Source organism: Hemiscyllium ocellatum, chromosome 3 (genome assembly GCF_020745735.1).
Source record: "Hemiscyllium ocellatum isolate sHemOce1 chromosome 3, sHemOce1.pat.X.cur, whole genome shotgun sequence".
In the NCBI taxonomy this organism is placed as follows: Eukaryota; Metazoa; Chordata; class Chondrichthyes; order Orectolobiformes; family Hemiscylliidae; genus Hemiscyllium; species Hemiscyllium ocellatum.
Window position 1 is genome coordinate 38907910 of NC_083403.1, and position 24621 is coordinate 38932530.

General features: G+C 39.4%; 1 protein-coding gene across 3 annotated transcripts in view; it reads left to right on the forward strand.

The window, feature by feature from the left end:
* Positions 1-24621, forward strand: part of ascc3 (activating signal cointegrator 1 complex subunit 3) — a 556691-nt gene that overhangs the window by 497923 nt on the left and 34147 nt on the right. For all 3 annotated transcript variants that reach the window (XM_060849581.1, XM_060849588.1, XM_060849596.1), the window contains exon 37: positions 4795-5019. In XM_060849581.1, the coding sequence (XP_060705564.1) occupies positions 4795-5019 (225 nt within the window). The remainder of the gene's footprint in view (positions 1-4794; positions 5020-24621) is intronic.

Genomic DNA, 24621 nt, shown 5'->3' on the forward strand with positions numbered 1-24621 from the left:
TAGTGCAATCCAGATTTTCTTGTTACAGTTATTATCCTCCACAAATGTATATTTTATAATAAAAGATGTTAAAATCCGAGACATTTCATTGAGCCAATTCAGTTATACAGATCCACATTTAGATCACTTCCACCTAACTTTTACCTTTTTAACTGGCTCAGTTGTATTGCTCTGCTCTGTTTACTTTTAAGTGTTATTATTGAATAGACATTGACTGCTATGTGATATTTTTCACAATTCACAGTTTCAATATTTGGAATGTATTAAGTGGTTTGAAATTAGCAAAAAATCATTTCGTTTCTGGACTTGTAAAAAGAAATACTCATTCATCCTGCCCACGCTAGGCAGTTTGAACGTATTGTAGCAGAAATACTCAATAAGTTAGTACATGTTTTAGAGGTAAAAACAATGACCGCAGATGCTGGAAACCAGATTCTGGATTAGTGGTGCTGGAAGAGTACAGCAGTTCAGGCAGCATCCAAAGTGCAGCGAAATCGACGTTTCGGGCAAAAGCCCTTCATCACGTCGATTTCGCTGCACTTTGGATGCTGCCTGAACTGCTGTGCTCTCCTAGTACATGTTTTAAACTAGTCATCATGTGGGACAACATGTATCAATACATAATCTGTTTCTGTATTTTCTCTGTTGCATATTCAGACAGTATATGCATTCAAAATAAAATTGGTAAATGCTTTATTCAGGATTAAAACTAATTGCTGAACTTGCTTCATGATTCAACTTCTGAGTAGTTTCCATATGGTGATAATTGTCCAAGTGAAATGCAAAACTATCTGTGCTATTACACGAACTGTATGAACTATTAATCAATGTAATTAATTAACCTTCTTTCATTGTTGATATAACAAAGGAATCAATGGGAAAGAAATATTCTGTTTTTTAAAAAAATGCAGATATCAAGGAATTAAGTACTTCAGAGATCATTCGTTAACCAAAAGCAAGAAGCTCTTAATATAATCAGTGTTATTTATATGTTGTTGTATTTATAACTAATACCAGAAAATTAGGTGGATGAAAAATCTAGACTTCAAAATCATAAGCAATTGTAGTATTCTTCTTCTGTCACCAACTAATCTAAAAATGACCTGCAGCGTAACTCCAAGGGTGCCTTGGTATAAGCCATTTGCTGCACAGATTGAGATTTTCATTCAAGAAAGTACAGAAGAAAATGGAAGTCACTGCGGGAATAAGTGGCCTTCTCATGTCAGCATGAAGCATGGTTTCCTTATTCACTCCATTCTGTTGCAGACTCCAAGAACAGTAGCTGGGTTACAGCGAGTGTTCATCACAGAATTGTCAATCAATGTCTCTTAACATTTGTGAGAGTAGATGTCTTTATTCAAAGACAGCTGGGCAAACCAGGGATACAAACTGGTAGTAAGCAATTTGCTTGGACTGCAGAAAACAAACAAGGGCAGGACATAGAAACCAGCCCTTCACATAGGAATATAATGGGTTATGGTGACCTTTTGCTACTCCATTGAATTCCATTCTCTGTTACACAAAAAGCCTCAGCCCCTGTTGTCAATTTACTTTAATTAGTGGCATGATGCAGATAAGAAAATGAACTTCACTTATGTTCAAGCTGTAACTATGTACTAGAACTTAAGTATTTCTGCTTAAAATGACGAGGAAGTAAACGAAGTCTACCCTTTCTGAAAAGGCAAAAGGAATACATCCCTAACAATAGCATAACCAAGATATGGCATTCTCTCAAGACTGATGAGATTTGAAAGCGTCAAAGACTCCTTGGTAAATAGAAGCCAGTGCACTTTGAAGCGCCTTAAAAAGAAACAGGTCCCATAGAAAGAGATCAGAGGATAAATAAACCTGTAAAGGGTTTAAAGTAAATAACTACATTCCAAGGCTAGAATGTCTAAACATTTCAAAAGCTGTAGAATATCACACTGATTGAGTACATTGTTGGCAGTCACATATTCTGAATTATAAAAAAAATGTTGTTCTAAAGTTTTCTCTAATTTTAAGCAGAACAGAAATGAATAAAATTGTCTTATGCTCTTAAGTTTTTCCGTTTTACTCCCAATACTCACCTTTACAGCTCTGATACCTTCTGTGACACAAAACATTAAATCCTCACCCAAGTTCCATGAGCATTGGCATCAGAAGCTCATCCAAATCTGTCCTACCTAATACTGGTATAAATATCGGAGAAAAGCAGAATTGATGTTTGAGGCCAAGATTATCCCCCCACCATCTTATTGTGTCCCGTCCCAACCTGGCTTTGCCGTCAGGGCCTCCAATGCATCCCAAGAAGTCATGGGATCACAGCCATGATCAAAGTGATGTGCTCTACTAAATACCCATTAAATTCTCCCCTGGGAGTCTGTTTTTTTCACTGGTTCCTATTTAAAGCAACCTGGAATGCTTTTCAATGCTCAAAGCTGCATTTTATGTTTGGCATGCATTCTTACAGCCAAGATATTCCATCATAAAGTCATGGCATATTTACAGCACAGAAGGAGACCATTCAGACAACTAAGTTCATGTTTGTTCTTTCTGAGAGGAATTCAATTCTGTCAAGACCACTCATGACTTTGAATGCATCTACCAAATCTCTTCTAAGTTTCATCTCATGAGAGCACCCCAATCTTCTCCAAAGTATTCAAGCAACTGAAACTCTTTATCCCTGGAATTATTCTTGTAATTATTTTCTGCACCCTTTCTCAAGCCTTCACATCCTTCCAAAATATGCTGCCAGGAATTTGATGCAGTCCTCCAGCCATGACCAAACCATTGTGTTTTTAAGGTTCATCATAACTTCCTTGCTGTTGTGTTCTATTTATAAAACCCAAGATCACATGTGCCTTTTTAACCACTTTCTCAATGTATCCTGCTAATATCAATGGTTTGTGTGCATATACCCTCGTTTCTCTGTATTCCTGCACTAACTGTTAGTGTCATTCATTAACAAACACCAGAGGGAGTCCTGGCATTTCTTTTCCCCCCATTTGACTCTCAAACCAAAAGCAACTAAAGCCAATTGTAGCACTCTTGCTTCTTGGCCTAATGAGTTAAACACCCCTGCTTAGACCAATAATCGATTTTGGTAACATTAATATTTTGTTTCTAGGGATGCTACTCCGAAAGCTATACCTGTTGGACTGTAACCTGGTGTTGTGTGAGTTTTAACTTTGTTTCTTGAGAAGTTACTTTGCCCATTTTCTCCTCAAGGGAACTCAACTTATTGTTTTTCAGAAAAGCACAACATTTTCAGCACCATATTTCTGTATGACGCATTCAAATATAGCATTATTCTTAAAAATCTGTGAATCAGTACAAGAGCCTGTTTTATGGCAGATGGAACATAAATTAGGAAGAGGAGAAAGCCATTTGGTAAGACCATGATTGATCTGATGGTAACCTCAGCTCCACTATCCTTTGTACCCCGGTTGAGTCCATGTTAGTCAAGAACCTATCTATTTTAGATCAGAGTGATGCTGGGAAAGCACAGCAGGTCAGGCAGCATCCAAGGAGCAGGGAAATCAACGTTTCGGGCTGAAACATTGATTTTCCTGCTCCTCGGATGCTGCCTGACCTGCTGTGCGTTTCCAGCACCACTTTGATCTAAACTCTGGTTTCCAGCATCTGCGTTCCTCGCTTTTGTCGAAGAACCTATCTATCTCTGCTTACAAATACTCAGTGATTTTGTCTCCGTCATTCTCTGGAAATGTTGAATTTGATTCATTTTATCGCATGTGAAATGATGATTATTGCAGAAAGTTTTAACTGTTAAACAATTGAAATGTAATTGATCAATAATAGCTTGAATCTGTCCTAATTGTTGAGTGTGCAATATAATTAATGTACCTCCGTAACGGCACGAAAAGCATAGCCTCCCTCATGTCAGATGTCGTGGTCAGTTTCTTCATCTGCTGTCATGTGCTGTTGAGAAGACTTGCCCAAAAACAAATAAGTATTTGCCTTCCTTTTGCTTATTTTCTTTTCGTTCTTTGTGATATACAAATTGCTGAGTTTGCTCCAATACTTACTTTGAGACTTGCAGAAGAGCTTTTGAGTTTCGTCTTCCCTCCCTTACATTTAAGTTTAGAAAGCTGTTCCCTAAAAAGTAATTCGAACTAGTTGGGGCCTATTTTGATTTCTGCTTGTTAAAATTTTGAAACTATCACTTTGTTACTGTTTTCAGAATTTCGATTGAAACGTGCATATATTTTAAATGCATCTTTAAAAAAAACAGGTAAGGCAGGTAACAACAACTATTTGTAAGCGTATGTTCCCAGGCATTATTTGTGCACTAAAATATTGTAAGAACAGGTCAGAATCTTGATTAAAAGTACTAATCAATAAAAAATTTATACGTTTTAACAGCAACCATGGAATCATTAAGAGTCTTCTTTCTGATTAGACAATGACAGTGAATATGTAAATGCATTTATAAGTGACCAGTAAAATCAAGTAGGCGTGGTAGTTACACAAGAATTTGGCTCATGAGAATGCTTTCTGGCTTTTTATTGTGAGTCAGTAGTTCTCTTTGAAGAGTATGTGCCCAACATGTATTTGCAATGAACAACAATATCAATATCAAATTTCATGGTTTTTCAAGTTTTGGTTGAGTATCGAATTGATTAGAATACCAAATCAAAATGAGATCTAAAATTTCTTCACTATCTCAGTTTACTTTATTATTTAGTCCAGTGTGTTTTGCTTCTTGTGTGTTCATTTGATCTCCATATTGTTAATATTCATAGCAACTAAATCTTCCAAATCTAAGGTCTAGTTTGTTTTCATTCTTCTCAGGATGCTACTGAATATGCAGACCTTCCAGTGCGCCACAATGAAGACCAACTGAATAGTGATCTGGCTAAGCATCTTCCCCTTGAAGTAAATCCACATTCATTTGATAGTGCACATACCAAAGCCCACCTGCTGCTTCAAGCACATTTTTGCCGAGCTGCCTTGCCATGCCCTGACTATGCTACAGATACCAAATCTGTGCTGGACCAGGCCATTCGAATCTGTCAGGTAGGAAAACTAAATATTGTCAAACTATTCAAGTAACAAAGAAGATTGATGAGGGCAGAGCAGTAGATGTGATCAAAATGGACTTCTGTAAGACGCTCGACAAGGTTCCCCATGGGAGACTGATTAGCAAGGTTAGATCTCATGGAATGCAGGGAGAACTAGCCATTTGAATACAGAACTGGCTCAAAGGTAGAAGACAGGGTGGTGGTGGAGGGTTGTTTTTCAGACTGGAGGCCTGTGACCAGTGGAGTGCCACAAGGATCGGTACTGGGCCCTCTACTTTTTGTCATTTACATAAATGATTTGGATATGAGCATAAGAGGTACGGTTAGTAAGTTTGCAGATGACACCAAAATTGGAGGTGTAGTGGACAGCGAAGAGGGTTACATCAGATTACAACAGGATCTTGACCAGATGGACCAATGGGCTGAAAAGTGGCAGATGGAGTTTAATTCAGATAAATGCAAGGTGCTGCATTTTGGGAAAGCACATCTTAGCAGGCTTATACACTTAATGGTAAGGTCCTAGGGAGTGTTGCTGAACAAAGAGACCTTGGAGTGCAGGTTTGTAGCTCCTTGAAAGTGGAGTCGCAGGTAGATAGGATAGTTTGGTATGCTTTCCTTTATTGGTCAGAGTATTGAGTACAGGAGTTGGGAGTCATGTTGCAGCTGTACAGGACATTGGTTAGGCCATTGTTGGAATATTGCATGCAATTCTGGTCTCCTTCCTATCGGAAAAATGTTGTGAAACTTGAAAGGGTTCAGAAAAGATTTAAAAGGATGTTGCCAGGGTTGGAGGATCTGAGCTACAAGGAGAGGCTGAATAGGCTGGGGCTGTTTTCCCTGGAGCGTCGGAGGCTGAGGGGTGACCTTATAGAGGTTTACAAAATATAAATAGACAAAGTCTTTTCCCTGGGGTCAGGGAGTCCAGAACTAGAGGGCATAGGTTTATGGTGAGAGGGGAAAGATATAAAAGAGACCTCAGGGGCAACTTTTTCACACACACGGTGGTACATGTATGGAATGAGCTGCCAGAGGATGTGGTGGAGGCCAGTACAATTGCAACATTTAAGAGGCATTTGGATGGGTATATGAATAGGAACGGTTTGGAGGGATATGGGCTGGGTGCTGGCAGGTGGGACTAGATTGGGTTGGGATATCTGGTCGGCATGGATGCTGTACATCTCTATGACTCTATGTAATTCCTACCAAAAGAAAAATTGCAAACTTAAGCTGTTTCAGATCTTTAACAAATGTTTAAGGGATTGTTCTGGCTCATTTAAGTTTGAAGGTGGTGTGTTCTTTTACCTCTGTGCACCTTTCTGTGCAATGGAAATAAATTTGACCAATTTGTCTTGTTGATTTTGTGACCAACACAAGTTTATTTTATCAGGGAAGCATTTAAAAGCAAGAATTCTAAATCTGGTTTACTGTCTGATTACTTGGTTTTAGGTTAGAATAGTGAAGAGTTAATGCATCTGGATGTTAGAAATGATGAAAGTGCAGTTAGTCAAATAGGTGACTGATTTGTTAGACTTTCCAAAGGAATGTCAAAGGAGGATGTAGACTCTTTTATTTTCCATGTATTGTTATTATTAAAGTAAGATAAGTGGAGCAAGCAACAATTAGCCATTGATTAAGAGTGCAAAAGTGTACAAAGACAATGTTCCCTTTACATCTTTAACAAATTCTGTGTTTAAGGTGATGCCGAAGCAGTATGCTTTTTAAGACATGGATTCTGCGGCATTTTTCTTGCCCGATGAAGCTATATAATTTAGATTTATAGAGCAAATATACATGTGCAAGTAAGAAGGAGCAAGCCACTTTCTTTGTTGATGTATTAAGTTTATGTTGTGAAATTATAATTGATTTTAATAGTGGTGGAACCACAGCTCCAACAGCAACTTATGCTTTCACTGAGTATTAATCCAAGGAGAATGAGATAAGGTGATGAGATGATAAACAATATCCAAGCGACAAGTTTTGAAAATAAATTAGCATCATGCACTGCCTTTAACATTGAAAAATGTCTCCAGGCACTTCACAAGAACATAATGAAAAAGCAAGAGAAAAGAGATCAGGAGATTTGGTTTGAACACTTGGCTAAAAAGGTCTCTTTTAAGCAGCATCGAAAAGAAGAGAAGAAAATTGAAGAGAGGAATGATTTTGAGAGAATTCTAGGCTCTGGAGTCTGCTACTTGTGGGACAAGGAATAGACATGAGGAATGTGTGACAACCTTTGACCCAGAAGAAAAAGTAAATTGATGAATCCAGAGGATAAGAATTTATACAACGGGGATTTGTCCTTGAATTCCAATTCAGAGCTACCCTTAACCAAAAGCCAAATTTTTTGCCATCAGTCAGCAATGTTCGTCTTGACTAAATTAACAGAGCTTAGCAAATTATAAAACCTTTGAGCCTATCACAGATACTTTCCCAGGTTGTGATTGGAGACAACCCAGTACAGAGTTTGAAAAAGCAAAATAAAGATTGCAAAACCATGTTACAGATCTTTAACCAAGAATCCAAAGGCTGCTATAATGGATTATGAAGTTGTAAATGTTTCCAACAAAAGTTTTGCCTGTATATACTGAAATAACATGATTTTGGATGCCACGTAGAGAGTTTAAAGAGCAGTGAATGGTAACAGTATCTTAAAGACAAGTGAAAGTATTCAGTTTTAGTAGATTGTAAAATGAGTGTTAATGTATTGAAGTCTGGTTTATTTTGAAATAAAATACACAATTGTTTTTATCAATATAACATGTAATATGCCAGTCGATAAAGTGGTTATGATGTTGGATTCGCAATATCTTGAACACAGTTGTAAAGAAAGCTTTAGCATGGTAAAACTTGATTTTGTGATGCCCTTTGACTCAGAAGCAGTATAGTCAGGGAAATTTGTAATTTCTTTAAAAATTTGTGGAATCTGTCATTGTTTTTAAGAATATTGGAAAAGGGCTTTGCAGAGTTAGGACAAGAATGAATTGCTATTTTCTTAGATGATAAGAGATATTGCCAGGAAGGAAGTTGAGAAAGAATTTGTGTGGCTGGTAGACAAAGGCGAGCTACAAGTATCAACAGACAGATGCAGACACAAAGAGAAACAGGCAGAGAGAAAGCAGAACACTGAATTCTTGTGAGGATAGCAAGCAAGTCACTGTCAAGATGAGGTCACTTTTTTTTCTGTTTGTCAGTAAAGAAGACAAACAGAAGGTAGTGTTCAAGCTAAATAACACTACCTTCTCATGAAGATGGTGTTCAAGCTGAATAAAAAGGTCTGAAACCTGAAAGGCTGTGCAAATGTTTCAGATACTAAAGCACAGGGTGTTTTGCCAAAAGTGAACTGGGGAATCACTGTTGGTCAGTTGAAAAGAAGCTCTGGAAATCTAATGCCATCAGCACTGTCATGACCTGAGAGATAGAGGGTTCATCGAGTGTGGATTGCTTATTATAATCATGCCCTTGAACGTTTGAAGGTGAAAGTTGTTGGGTAGGCCTCTGACTTACCCTGCATGAATGGAGTGCAGCATATTGTGTAAGTGTAACCACAGACTGTCACACATTTGCAGGAGGGGGTATACGTTTACTTATGATTGTATAAAATGTACCGTTTTGTTGTATTAGTTTAAACTTAGATTTACCTTTTCATTTGTGGTATAATTTATCCGTGAATATGTTTAATTCATATTGGTTTTGATGTTTGTTAAAATAAGTCACAATAAGTGAAATTTTTTCACCTTTTTAAATTTGAGAGTCATTTGATAAATTTTGATTTACAGATTCTCCTCGGGGATTGTAAAAAAAATCACAAGGCGTTAGGGTTAGAGGAGCATAAGTTACAGTGATGTTTTAATACTGAATAGAACCAATGTCTTTAATTTTAATGCAAGGGTTACATTTTTAGTTTGAGGGTCTAGATTGTAAGGGACAGAGTGATGAACAGGAGGAGGTGATAAATGTAACAGGAGTCTAGATAAAGGTATTGTGGAGGATGGATTGGTGGAAGACAACAAAGGCATGCAAGAGGGTTTCTGTAGTTGATGAACCAAGACGCAGATGGAAGCACTCAATGTTACAGACGTAGTAGTGGGCAATCTTTGTCATTGTTAAGGGCATCGATACTGAGCTCAGAAATATAATTTCGTTCACATATGTTTAATTACTCATGGCATTGTCTGCCAAGAACCAAGATCAACTGCAATTCCAAGATGGCATGCAGTTTGAACATTTGGATGAGGAAGCGTGGTATAATTCAACTGCAGTTTTAAAGGGCGTGTTTTTATGTTTCTATTGAAAATTCAGAAATAAACAATTTTGGATGGAAACAACTTCTTTTGAACTGCAGTTACACCTTACTCCCAGTGGTGGCAACACAACATTGATATTTGATAAGATATAATTAGAGCATGAGAAATTTACCTCGTTGTAAATATAGGTCATTAGAATTTATTACTGAAAATGTTGAGAAAAAGGAAAGTAGATAAGTAAGCATTGCTAAAAATAGACATTAAATCAAAGCATTTTGCCTTGCATTCATTCAGATTAAAATGTAATGAATCTAAAGTTAGGGAGGGAGCAACAGTTTAACCGCCATGAGAAGGGAATGCTGATTGCGTGGACTATGATTGGCATAGAAAAGCAGCAGGAACTACTGTCCATCCTAGTTAACTGATTAAATTCAAACGAGACAAGGCCACTCTGGCTGGTAAGGACTAGACGTGGGAAGAGACAAGAAATAAAAGGGAAATTGTGCCATGTGACTTGAAACCAAATAATAGACAACATGTCACAATTCAATAAACTCCATTCATGAAGAATGAAGAAATGATGAACATAAGAATGGATTTGAAATATAAATTGCAGTTACTGGATTTACTACATAGAGCGCAAACATAACATTGTCATGCTTTATGTTATAAGTTAATCTTAAAAGTATAAATATCTTTCTGTAGTATTCAGAAAACACATTACATGACACTTATACTTTTTAAAAATGCATTAAATGATCCAAAAATAAAATACTTTAGCAATGTTAAGAAAAAATGGATTTTTTTTACTCTTAGGGAATGTGCATGTCTCTGACAAGCCTAGCATTTGGTTTCTATCCCAAATTATCCTTGAGAAGGTGGTTATGAACTATCTTCTTGAACAAGTGCAGCCAGTCTGGTGCTGGTATGCCCAAAGTGGTGATAGAAAGGGAGTTCAAGATTTTGATCCAGTGACAGTAAAGAAATGTGCTGGAGCTTGAAGTCTGGCTGACGTGTGATTTCCAGGTCGTGTTCCCATGTTTCTACTGCCCTTCTCTATGGTGGGGTTCACAAATTTGATAGGTGCTTTCAAAGGAGTAAGTTGTTGTTGTGCATCCAGAAGGTCAGGCCGCATCTGTAGAGAGAGAAAATTAATGTTTCAGGTCAATGATAAAAAATAATTTGTTTGGAGCTCACCATGTTGCAGATTCTAAGTACACTTTGTGGCATTATTTGTTATAACTAATTATATATTCAATTTCCTAAGGGCTTTTGTGGCTCAGTGATATTGTCCATAGCTCGGAGGCAGGAAGCCCAGATCCAAGTCCCATCTGATCCAGAGGTGTATAATAACACTACTGAACAGATTGGTTATAAAATACCCATATCAAGTTGCTGTGCAGTCTGAAGCATTTATGAACTTTCCAATATCTCAAAATTAAAAGTGCATTTAAGTTATACGTACTAGCCAGAGAATACTGGATTCAATACAAAGTCACTACAAGAAATGGAACCTCAAGAAAATGGATAATCCTGATGAATGCCTCAGGGATATTGTAGTCATGTGATCCAACTCAGAAATTCGTTTACTCTCTTCAAATCTAAGATGGTTTAATCTTTAAAGTGCATACTATGCTTTATAACTGGTAGTAAAGTCCACATGTCTCTAATTGAGTACATGATCCAGTGCCTCAAACCACTGCCTTTTATTGCACAGTTTTATCCCCACTGCGCTATTCAATCACAGAGGCTGTAGATTCTAGTGTGACTTAGAACTGAGGGTTAGGAAACACATCGTGTTAGGAAGAATAGCTAACCATTAATGTTAGATGAAAATGATCTCTATGCTGGTCAAAGATGTTGGCAATGAATGTGACCATTCCAGTTAGCTGAACCCTGAAGGTTGCTCATTGTTGACAGCAATTGCCATCTTGCATAATGTCAAAATGCCGAGAGTTAGATTGCTGTGTCCTTGTCTGAATCAGTCTTCTTTGATAACATTATTTTAACTCCTCACATACAACTATTGATGAAAATATGCAAGTATAATAAATTAAAAATGGAATAAAAGCAAACACCAATTATGCCCACTAAACATGGCAGCAGTGATATTGTTTATGGGTAAAAACAAGGACTGGAGATGCTGGGGACCAGAGTCTAGATTAGAGTGGTGCTGGAAAAGCACAGCAGGTCATGCAGCATCCGAGGAGCAGGAAAATTGTGTGTCTAGAGGCCAAATTATTACTTTTTATGCTGCTGATGCAGATTTCAATAATTTAATAATTACTGCAGCCACATTATATGACAGAATTTATTCCAAAACGGAAAAATGGGAATCAGTTTAGTGTGTATTCTCCTTAGCAACGACAAGACATATTTATAGATAATACAAATACTGAAATGGGATTAATCTGGGAGATTCTAAACCAATTGAATAATTTCAACATATAAGAACCAAAATGTATAAAATATCATCCCTTTCTATAATACCTCCCAAAACATTTTTGTGGCATTAAAAGCTAATGGAAATTTCCTTTTAAATCTATTACATTGAATGCTGGACCGCATTACAGTAGAAACTGGTGTCTTAGAAACTAAGGAAGAGGTCTATTTTGGAATCAGAGGAAAGGCTAGAGGTGTAGAATAGTTAGCATAATTTACAGCCAGCTGCAGTGACATGGAAACCAACTACCTCATAAAAGATGTGTGTGCAGGGCTTTGTAAACTGCTGTCCAGGGAATCGCCTTGTTTATCATTGCACAGAAAAGCTGAAGTGCAAGCTTACGTATCTGCTACTAATTGTCCATGCATGTCCTATGCTTATAAATGTCTCTTTTCTGTCAAACTGTGGAAATCAAGCTACTGTTGATTCATGTAGCCTTTAACTCACTTCCCAGCCCCCTTTATTCCAACAAAATCCTTTGACATTCCTAACTGTTCACCTTCATTTATCTAACACTCCTGCTTCAAATATTTGTACATATGCTTAATATTTATTGCATTTCTTCTATTTATTCCTCGTGTTTGAACAAGTTGCCATTGCAAAAGTATTGCTGCAAGTCGCATGTTTTGAAGTTATCACCTTGAAAACTTTAAAAAGAGTTTATTTTGGAAAGGATAAAATGATAAAACTTTAGAGTACTGAACATAATTTACAGCCAGAAATTACTTGCAGAATTTGTCAGAAGAACTTAATGCAGTTGAACAATAGGGATCTTAGCAAAGAAAAATTTGCAGAAAGCTAGATACTGTGTGAAATGGGGAAGGGACATTTGTCCTGTAACCTCAGTTTACTAGATACAGTGAGCCACAGCACAAAAACCAGCAAAAAGTCATATTGTTCAGATGTATTCAGTACAAGACAAGCCACCACCCTCTTACCTCATTCTCAGCTTTGCCCCTCTAGAGAGAGGGCTCTAATACAGTCTCCTGGCCATACACCCATTAAAAATGTCTTAAGCATCCAGATCCTGTCATGTTACATCTTTGTTTCACTAATACGGAATGTATTTGCTTAACAGTAAAACACACGCATGCACACACAACACAAAATTGAAAATCCTGGAAGTTCTCAGTATACATTTGGGGGAGAGAGAGAGAGAGAGAGAGAGAGAGAGAGAGAGAGAGAGAGAGAGAGAGATGGTGTTGAACATTTAAGACAAATGACCATTTATCAGATCTGGGAATATTTAAAGATGTAACAGTTTTCCAACAAGACAGGGATGGAAAGAATGGGTGGAAAGTACAGAAAAAAACTTAGTGATAGGTTGATGGACAGGACATTTTAAATGCCATAGCAGATGATGGTGATAAACAAAAGGTGATGATGAAGTGTCAAGAAAGCTTCAGAGCCGGTATAAATGGGGAAAGCGGAATCATCACTAATAACTGCTGTCATGGGCTGTTGAATCCGTGACAGGTAGTTTAGTGGTGATGAGGGCTATACCGTTACTCTGTTTTGCTGGTAAAGCAACAAACACACAGGCCTAGTCTCACAGATATGACCTTCAGGACTCAGAAGTGATGCTGCTGAGTCTTTGTGATAAACTTGAAGTTTCTCATTCAGAGTACATTCTGTGTCCTAGCTACTTTCAATCTTTCCTGTAAGCGGTGTTAAGTATGGGCATGTACTGATTCATCAGCTGAAGGAGGGCTTAGGTCATAACATTATATAAAAAAGAGCAAGAAAAGGCTATTGATGCCTTGAGCCTGTTGTGCCATTCAGTAAGATCATGGCTCATCCCATTGTAACCTTAACTCCACTTGTCTGATTGTCTCCCAGAACTATTCACTCCTTAGTTAATTCCTAAAGCAATTCTTGATCTTGGAGCTTAATTCTAAAACACAGCCTGAAATATATTCAGTGAGTTAGCTCTACAGGAAGGAGGATTCCGAAGGCTAAAAACATTCTGAGAGAAGCAACATCTCCTCATCTCTGTCTTAATTGGGAATGCCTTATTTTGATACTATCTCACCTAGTTCTAGATTCCTCCACAAAAAAAAATCCTCTCATTCTTCTAAACTCCAATGAGCAGTTATAGCCCTGACCTGTTAAACCTTGTCTCATAAGTCAAACATTCCTTCCAGGAATCTGCCTGGTGAACTTGGTCTGAACTGTTTCCAATGCAAATATACCCCTCCTTAACCAAGTAGACCAGATCTGTACAGAGTATTCCAAATATGAACTCGCCAATGTCCTCAACAATTTGTGGCAAGAATTGCTCATTTTTATACTTCATCACCTCATCATAAAGGCTAACATTCCATTTGCCTCCCTAATATTTTGTATGCTAACTTTCATGATTCATGTACTAGGACATCCAGATTTATTTGATTTTCTATTCTTCCTACTAAAGTAGACATCCTGTCACATTCCCACTATTCTTTAAACACCCAAAAAATACCATTCGTAAGTATGAGGATGCATCTTTTCCACCATTTCATTCATTCTCTTTGCTTCTTTATCACAAAATTCAATCTGGTTAGTCAGCCATGATTTGTCTTTTATAAATTCCATGCTGGCTGTCCCTTATTAACCAGTGCTATTTGAAATGAAAATAAATTTGTCCTTCACAACAATTTTTAATCGCTTTCCCACTACCGAATTTAAACTTATTGGAGCTATTAGGTTTATCCCTCCATTTTTAAAGAGGGAATTTAACTGTTAAGAACTTGTTTGCCTTTTTGGCATCGCTGGATATTTGAATCATTTAAAATCTGTTTATCACAAATCATACAGTGAGCTATATTGAGTTATATTGACCTCTTTATTCTTTAAAAAAAAAGTGATAATGGGAAAATGCTACCATGTCAACTGAAAGCAATATTTATTATGTACCAGGAGTAGTGTTACTTTCTTTCCCAACAAAACAAGAGACTGACTGAGAGGAGGTGGGTTCAAAATTGAGATGCGGAGAAACTACTCTCATCGGATAGTGAATCTCTGGAACTCACTGCCCCAGAGTGCAGCTGAGGTAGAATCAATCAACAAATTCAAAAAGAAAATAGGTGTGTTCCTGATGAAAAGCCAAATAAAGGATCATGGAGAACAGGAATGAATATGGATTTGAGACCATGATAAGTTCAACCATCATCATGTTAAGTGGTGGAGCGGGCTCGAAGGGCTGAATTTCCTACTCCCATTCCTAATTCCTATGTTCATATGAATAACGCAGCTGCATTAATAATGCATTTTTTGTCAGTGGTAGAAAATCTGTCCCAGTGGTTCTTTAAGTCTCCCAGAATCGCTTTCGTTTGCAAAATGAAATTTTTAAAATGTATTATGCACACTAGGCTGGAGTTTCTATTGGATTTATTCAATAGGAATATAATAAATTGTGTTAAGCTCTTACACTGGTTTGAATTAACTATGTGCTAGATCTTTAAAACCACTTTCATTTTGATATATTTTAGACAAGCCACAATTTCCTTATGTTTATTGGAATTAACTATTCTAAGTTGTTCACAGTAGCATTGAGCACATGATTCCCTTCTTCAGAAGAAAGGAATGGTTAGCGGGGTCTCTCTAGGATCGAATTGGCTTAAAGATGAAACATGGCATTTGCGTTCAGAAAATGTTAATGTTCTAGCATCATTAAAACCTAATACCTGAGCCTGGCAACTCTGCGTTGCTGTAAGTCACTGTTGTAAGACTGTGTCATGATTATGTCTAATTTTTGTGTATTCTCATACACACAGTCTCCTATTTTTTAAAAAAGGTTCCCATGAATGTAGTGTCTCGTTACATATCTTAGAAATAATCACAGCCTTTCAAATATGCACTGTAGTTGAACTAAATTGCTATTGTTATGGTAGCAAATGTGGCAGCCTGTGCAAGGAATTGCAATAAACAACTTTAGGAAACCTCTTAATCTATTTCTGTAGTGTTGATTGGAAGAAGAATCTTGTCAGAATTTAGGAAGAAGTCTCTGCTGCTCTTTAGATAGTATAATGAAATCTGTGCTTTCCATCTGATATGCCTAAACAAGTAGACAGTACTTCATTCAAAAAAGCCTTTGGTAGTGCAACACTCCAATATTGTATTGCAGTCTCAAATTTAGTGCTTGGATGAGGCTTAATTCATAGTTTTCTGACTAGGATGAGCATGCTGTCAATTAAGCTAAACTGGTTGAATTTTGTTTAGTAATAAAATAAACTGAATTTATTTTTGATTGTTGAACTTTGATGTTGAGTGATGGGAAAAACCTGTGTTTTATCAGACCTAATCAGAATGTAGGGAAGTCTTTATGTGGTAAACACTTTTTAAGAGATATAAACAATTACATATTGTTCTTTTGATCTAGAATACACTGCCTAAAAGTGTGATAGAATTAGATTTAATAGGTGCCTGTAGTTGCAAGAGAAAATTGGATAAATACTTTAAAGGGAGAATATTGTAGTGCTAAGACAGACCTGGGGAATGAGATTAATGAAAAGTTATTTAAAGAACTGGCAGAAACATGATGGGCCAAATTGCCTCCTTCTGCTATGTAACATTGTGTAATTAACATGGCTACTTCTCATACAGAGAGTTCTTCCTCTTTCCATTTATATCATTTCCCACTTCAGTCTGGCTGGTGCATTGTGACATGCTGGAAGAGTCTGGAATTTACAGATTTGATTAGTTATTACTTTTAAAACATCCATTTTTTTACTTCTAATTTCTGCCAGTCATCTAAATATGTCAAGTGGGAAAAGATGTAATTTTGAGTAAGTTTTTTTTCACTGTGATCTTACACTGAGTGGTTTACTATGCCATCACAAAGAGTTCGTAAGAGTCAACCAAATTGCTGTGGGTCCAGGTTCGTGGCTAAGCCACAATGATGATAAGTCCCTCCCCTCAAGGACATTGGTGAACTAGATGTGTTGCTTTTTCTCAAGTGATAGTTTCATGATCACCAATACTGAGATGAGCTTTCATTCCATTGAGCCCATGTCTCGAGAACATCAATCTGGACCTATTGGTTACTAGTCTAGTGAAATTACCACAATGCTACCATCTCTCCCTGAGAAGTTCCTATTGGCCAAAGGAAGTTATCAGATGCATTTTTTTGAAAGATGCATAATTTGAGGATGGCCTTTGCATTTCTGTAAGTGTCAGTCTCAAACTGGGATGTGCTTGCCAAATAAGACCATTAAGTATCTCTGAGTTAAGAGTTATTTGATTTACTGGTTGGATGTTGTATCAAGCAAAATGGCATAACACATCATTTCCTTGCAACATAATATAGAAGTGCAAGTCTCTGCTTGACAAAATAAGCCTTCTGAAATTTGGTGCAATTGCATATTTCAACTTTCCACATTCAACATCAATATCACTCAGTCTCAGAATAGCCAAGGCCCAGTCGGGTACTAGGTAAACTTTCCTAACTCATCAACCTGACCTTTAGGTATCACCTGTCCTGCCCTGCATACAGCAGAGTTTGCAGCTTGGACGCTGAACTTATCAATCATCTCAGAAATCTTAGATCTGAGGGGATTGCCCAAGAAGAAAGCTGCCTGTACTCTCAACAGTATCCTCTGACATGAATTGTAGAAGGATATAGGCAAAAGTGATGACTGCAGATGCTGGAAATTAAAGTCTACATTAGAGTGGTGCTGGAAGAGCACAGCCAGTCAGGCAGCATCCAAGGAGCAGGAAAATCGACGTTTCGGGCAAAAGCCCTTCATCAGGAATATCCAATTTCAGATGGCATCAGCTTCAATCAAACATGACATTTTCTTAAACAAAAACAAGTTGCTGGTAAAGCTCAGCAGATCTGGCAGCGCCTGTGAAGAGAAATGAGAGTTAATGTTTCCTCAGAACAGTTCTGAGGAAGGGTCACCAGACCTGAAACGTTAACTCTCATTTCCCTTCACAAATGCTGCCAGACCTGTTGAGCTTTTCCAGCAACTTCTGTTTTTGTTTCTGATTTACAGCATCTGCGGTTCTTTCGGTTTTTATGACATCTTCTTAATTTGTTTCTGTTGACATATACATACCAAAATCATTTCCATTGCAGAAGTTTAATCAATTCTACATATAATCAAGTTCATCTTGAGAATACTTTTATATTAATAAGAGAGGTTATCTTGTTTTGCTTGGAATCATGAACTGGTCAAGTACAGTTAATATCTATCTTGTTGTGCACAGCCAAAATGATATGCTGTTTGATACAACCCACCAGTCTTTGGGACGTATGACCCACTCATAACCCATATTTTGTTCTTGTGTGATCAACCAACATTTTTTTTGGCTTGATGGCAACATCCTAAATGCCCCTTGTGTTGCTACTACGTAGTAACAGGATGAAGTAGCTATCTTTACCTCGTGATCAAACACTTGATGTACCTTGAAGTTAACTGGGCACTTTTCAATATCGTAACTGACCCTCTTAAGGCTTGAGTTGGTACTAACACTCCAGGCCACTTTTTGTTTTAAGGTGAGCTTTTAACTTACTATACGAAGTTTAGCCAAATAAAGATGAACCGATGTCTTATCACTGTGCAGTATTTTGTAATATAATACCAACATATTGCGCATTACCTTTTTTATCGACTTCTCTATCAAATCATCTTCTTAATACTAATATTCGCACCAGTTAGTTTAGTTTCTGGGTTTAAGCAATAATTTTTGTTCAGGCCTTCAGCAGACTGCTTAATGAAGACATCATCATTTTGTTGAGCACAGTCCTTTTAAATCCAGACTTGGGAAGCAGGTTTGATTTCTTAATGGTTATAAAGAATTATCAGTATCATCATGTGCTTTTCATAATGAAAAGCTGAATGCAGATCTGTTTACTGTGAGAATCCAGAACAACAGCTGCTGAGACCAGGAAAAAATGCAGTGGAATCTCTCACAGTGTCTAAAATGCTCTGTGAGCCTTGTGACAGTTTAATGACAATACAATGCTTACGAACAATCCATCTTCAGCACATGACAAACCTTTTCCCATTTCAGTCTGGGAGGAAATGAGTAATGTGTAATCCATTTGTGTGATCAATTTGCTCAAGCAGCTACTGTGAAATGTTAATCACAACTTTAATTTGTACAGCATTAGCATTTTGATTAACTTGTAGGTTTGCTGGCATACTTAAAACGCTTTTTAGTCATAGTTACGGCAAGGAAATGACTTTTTGATTAATTAAGTTTGTTAGACAGCAGCTGAGCTTCCTGATTGGTAACCTTTCAGGATGTAGGTTCATAAAGTAACAACAGACAATTGCACAAGTTACAACAACCAAAGGCTTTTTAATCATTTATTAATTACCACATATCCTCTGACAACACTGTTAAACGAGAGTACAGTGGTGCTTTTTTTTGTAAAAGAGCACATGTCACCAGGGCCCTTTTTAAAAGTCAAATAATTACAAAAAAATCATTAACCTGAGGAAATATACAGAGAACAAACTATTCAGCCCATTTAGGTTGCTTCTGTATAAGACCTGCTCAGTTGCAGGCCATTCACTGACTAGTTGACTATTGGTAGCATACTCTCCTTTTGCACGAATCAAGACAAAACCATGCAAGCTTGTCTTTGTCGAATACTTGTGCATGTATTGTCAAAGTGGGTCATCGCTAAAATTTAACTTGATGTTTTTATTTTTAAACTTTGTCATGTGGCAATAATGTGCCCCAAACCTGCATTTCCCAAAGGTGTTTCTTGTTTTGTAAGAGAAAACTGGGTAGAAAGAAATAAAAGTGCAATTAGAAGCCAAATTACTGTGACGTCATCATTGGCTGGGCTGGACATGTAATCTGCAGGCCATTGCTTAGATAAAACAGCAAAAATAGAGCTTATTGTGAGGGTGTTCAGCCTTATAATTCAACAGAGTTCATTTGTGATGGTACTGCTTCTTCAGACAAAGTCCAGTTCCAAAACTACTCCTGTGCTGAACTCCTCCAGTGAAGCAAACATCATTGACTTTGATTGCAGGTGGAAATTCATAACTACTGTAGATTCACTATTTCATCAGCAGCTACTCAAACTACTATCACTATTGTCATTTTCTCGTTCAAAAAGTACTTGTCCATGGTCACGATCACAACTAGAAACTTTGACTTGTTGCTGCCATCCAACAAAACTCTTAGAACCTCTTATGAGATCATTCTGAAATTGTTGTGACAGCTCTCTGTTGTACATGAGCATCAGGATTTGTGCCTTGTGTTTTACTTGAACATTTAGCAATGAAAATGGCTGTGGAAATCTTTTCAACAGCTAAGCTATACCTAAAAGTGAAAATATATCCTTCCTTCTCTATCACTGTTTGTTGAGTGAAAATATTCACTCAAAATACTTCTTGAAAACTTCAGAGGCCTTTTGTTTAATCCCTCAGTAACTGAAAATTCTAATATTTGCAGTGAAGATTTTTTTAAAAATGAAAGTAATAAATAGATAAGTGGATAAATATGAGGTTATCCACTTTGGTAGCAAAAACCAGAAGGTAGATTATTATCTGAATGGCGAAAGATTCAGGAAGCAAGAGATGCATCATGGCCTGGGTTTCCTCATGTACTAGAATCACAGAATTATCACATTGCAGAAGGAGGCCATCAGCCTCTTGCATCTGCACGAGTTCTGTTCCCTAGTGCCAATCTCCTGCCTTTTCCACAGATCTTTGTGAACCATTTCTATCCAGATAATCATCCTCTGCCCTCTTGAATGTCTCAGGTGAATCTGTGTCCACCACATTTCAATGTAATGTATTCCATACCTTAACTCAAAACTAATACACTGTGGGAAAAAAAGCTTCTTCTCAAATCAGCCATGCTTCATTTGCACATCATTAGTTCTTTTTTGTTGTGTGAGCGAGATCAGCTTCTCCCTATCTATTCTGTCTAGCCTCCCTCATAATTTGAAAACCTCTGTCAGATCTGCTCTCAGCATTCTAATCTCCAGGGAGAACAGTCCCAGTTTCTTCATTTGATACTCATAACTGAATAAACAGTCACTGAGAGTATGCATGAAGGTACAATAGGCACTGAAGAAAGCAGGTGATACATGTATAGGATTCAATTACAGGAGCAGGGATAGCTTGCTGCTATTGTACAGGGCCTTGATGAGAACATATCTGGAGTACTGTGTGCGGTTTTGGCCTCCTTTGCTGTGGAACAGTGTTCGCACTATGGAGGGACTGATTCCTAGAATGGCAGGATTGACGTACGAAGAGAGACTGGATCGGTTGAGACTATATAATCTGGAGCCTGGAACAATGAGAGTGAATCTCATAGAAACCTGTAACATTCTCATTAGACCAGACAAAGTAAAATCCAGTATCAGGGGTCACAGTTGACAGATAAGGGATTAGTCATTCAGGATTAAAATGCAGAGAAATGTCTTCCCAGAGAGTGGTCAGCCTGTGGAATATTCTGCCAAAAAAAGGTAGTTAAAGTCAAAACATTGAATGGTTTCAAGAAGGGATCAGTTTCATTTAGCTCTAAAGGGATCAGAGTTTATATGGGAGGAAACACTGGGACTATGGTGCTCAGTTAGATAATCAGCTATGATCTTATTGAGCTGGCTCGAAAAGTCATGGCCTACTCTTTCTATGTTACTAGATAATATCTCATTCCATTGATGTTTCTCCATTGAATTGACATCGAAATCCTAACCCATCAGAGCCTTAAATTTTGGAAATTTTTAACATTTTAATTGGAAATGCATTTTGGTCATACACATGTCTTCCAGGCATGTGCAGTCTTTGCATTATTGGATGTCACAGGGCATAGTTGAAAGTGTGGTGCTGGAAAAGCACAGCAGGCCAGACAGCATCCAAGGAGCAGGAGGATTGCCGTTTCAGATATAAGCTCTTCATCACGAATGAGGCTTGTGGGTCAGGGCTGAGAAATAAATGTGAGGGGGTGGGGTTGGGGGAGGTAGTTGGGAAAGCAATAGGCCGATGAAAATGAGGGAGAAGGTGATGGGTCGTTGGCTGGGGGGGAGTGATGGACGGGTCTGGAGGGCGGTGCCAAGTTGGAGGCTTGGGACTGGAATAATGTAGGGGAGGGAAAATAAGGGAGCTGTTGAAATCCACATTTATCCCATGTGGTTGCAGGGTCCTAAGGCGGAATGTGAGGTGTTCGTCCTCCAGACATCGGGTGGTAGTGGTTTGGCGATGGAGGAGGCCCAGGACCTGCATGTCCTTGGCTGAGTGGGAGGGGGAATTGAAGTGTTCAGCCACAAGACAGTGGGGTTGGTGGGTGTGGGTGTCCCAGAGACCTTCTCTGAAACTATCTGCAAGAAGATGCCCAGTCTCCCCAATGTCGAGGTTACACTCGGTGCAACGGATGCAGTAGATGACATTGATAGAGTTACAGGTAAATTTCTGATGGATACGGAAGGATCCCTTGAGGCCTTGGGCGGAGGTGAGGGGAGTCATGTTGGCTCAGGTATTGCATTTCCTGCAGTAGCAGGGAGCGGTGCCAGGAGTGGGGTGTGGACCTAACGAGGGAGTCGCAGAGGGAATGGTCTTTTCAGAATGCTGATAATGTTGGGGAGGAAAGTGTATCTCTGGTGATGGGACCCGTTTGGATGTAGGGGAAGTGGCAGAAGATGTTGCATTGTATGCAGAGGTTGGTGAGGTGGAAGCTGAGGACTGGAGGGTTCTGCCCTTTTTGCGTTGGGAGGAGTGGGGTTCAACGGCAGTGGTGTGTGAAGTGGAGGAGATACGCTGAAGGGCAGTCAATCATGTGGAAAGGGAAGTTGCGATCATGGAAGAAGGAGGCCATCTGGGAGTTTCTGAGGCGGAATTGGTCATCCTGGGAACAGATGCGGTGGAGGCGGAGGAGTTGGGAATAAAGGATGACATTTTTACATGAGGTAGGGTGGGACGAGGTGTAGTCTAGATAGCTGTGGGAGTCGGTGGGCTTGTATATGTCTGTGGTTAGTCAGTCACCAGAGACGATGACGGAGAGGTCCAGGAAGGGGATGGAGGTTTCCAAGATGGTCCAGGTGAATTTGAGGTCAGGGTGGAAGGTGTTGGTAAAGTTGATGAACTGTTCAACCTCCTCATGGGAGCATGAGGCAGCACTGATACAGTCATCGACTCTGCAATTATACCAGCACCATCCCCCGCCTGTTCCTCTGAACCACAGACATTCACTATAAGCCCACTGACCCCCCCCCCAGCTACCTAGACTACACCTCCTCCCACCCTACCTCCTGTAAAAACGCCATCCCTCATTTCCAATTCCTCTGCCTCCGCTGCATCTGTTCCCAAGATGATCAATTCTACCTCAAAGTCCCAGTTGACCACTTCCTTCCACAATCACAACCTCCCTTCCCCACATGGTTGACGATGTCCTCCAGTGCATCTCCTCCACTACCCTTGAACCCCACCCTCCCAATACAACAAGGACAGAGCCTACCAGTCCTCACCTTCCACCCCACCAACCTCTGCATACATTGCATCATCCTCCGCTACTTCTGCCACCTCCAAATGGATCCCACCACCCGAGATATATTTCCCTCCCCATCTCTGTCAGCATTCCGAGAAGACCATTCCCTCCACGACTCCCTCGTCGGGCCCACACCCCACTCCTGGCAGCTTATCCTGCCACTGCAGGAATTGCAAAACCCGAGACCACACCCCTCCCCTCACCTCCGTCCAAGGTCCCAAGAGATCATTCCACATCCGTCAGAAATTTACCTGTACCTCTATTGATGCCATTTACTGTGTCTGTTGCACCCGGTGTGGCCTCCTCTCCATCGGGGAGACAGACGCCTTCTTGCGGATCGTTTCAGAGAACATCTCTGGGACACCAACCCCACCACCCTGTGGCTGAACATTTCAACTCTCCCTCCCCCTCCGCCAAGGACATGCAGGTCCTGGGCCTCCTCCACCGGCAAACCGTTACTACTCAACGCCTGGAGGAGGAACGCCTCATATTCCGCTTTGGGACCCTGCAACTACATGGGATAAATATGGATTTCAACAGCCTCCATTGCTTTCCAAGCTACCTTCACCCCCACCCCCCAGCCCTACCCCTCTCAGCCCTGATCCACAAGCCTCATTCCTGATGAAGAGCTTATGTCCGCAACATTGATTCTCCTGCTCCTCCTCGGATGCTACCTGACCTGCTGTGCTTTTCCAGGTGGAAGTGGGTACTCCAGATACTGGAGATTAGTGTCAAGACTAGAGTGGTGTTGGAAAACGCAACAAGTCAGGCACCATCCGAGGAACAGGAAAAATCAATGTTTCGGGCAAAGCCCTTCATCAGCCCTTTTCCAGCACTACACTCTCAACTCTGAACTCCAGCATCTGCAGTCCTCACTTTCTCCTTCTCAGGACATAGACATAGGAGCAGAAATGTGATATGTGGTTTCTTGAGCCTGTTCTGCCATTGTTAATCTACTTTACCGAGTTGGGTCGTGATGGAGTTCAAGGACTCAAGGCATTTCTGTACCGACACTCATGCACGTATACCAGAATAGAAGCAAGTAAGAAGCAGTATGGGGTGTCAGCTACTCTAGAGACAATTAAAGAAGAGAAATAGCATGAAAAATTAGCAAGACATGTACTCGCACTCATTAGAGACTCTCAGCTTTCAGCAGCTGAGCTGCAGGCAAGGGCAGAATCATTGTAAGCGAATTTTTGTGGCTGTGTACTAGAGAAGTGTGTTTATTCCTGCTGGGTCCTAGGTTGATCTACCTGCTAGTGGTAGTGCCTAATCAGCAGTCAATGTAGTGGGAGGTCCAGCTCAGGTAACACACTCTGGAGGGGGGTGGGGGGGGGGGGGGGGGGGGGAGACCTGGTGGACGGCATAGTGGCACAGTGGTTAGCACTGCTGCCTCACAGCGCCAGAGACCCGGGTTCAATTCCCGCCTCAGGCAACTGACTGTGTGGAGTTTGCACGTTCTCCCCGTGTCTGCGTG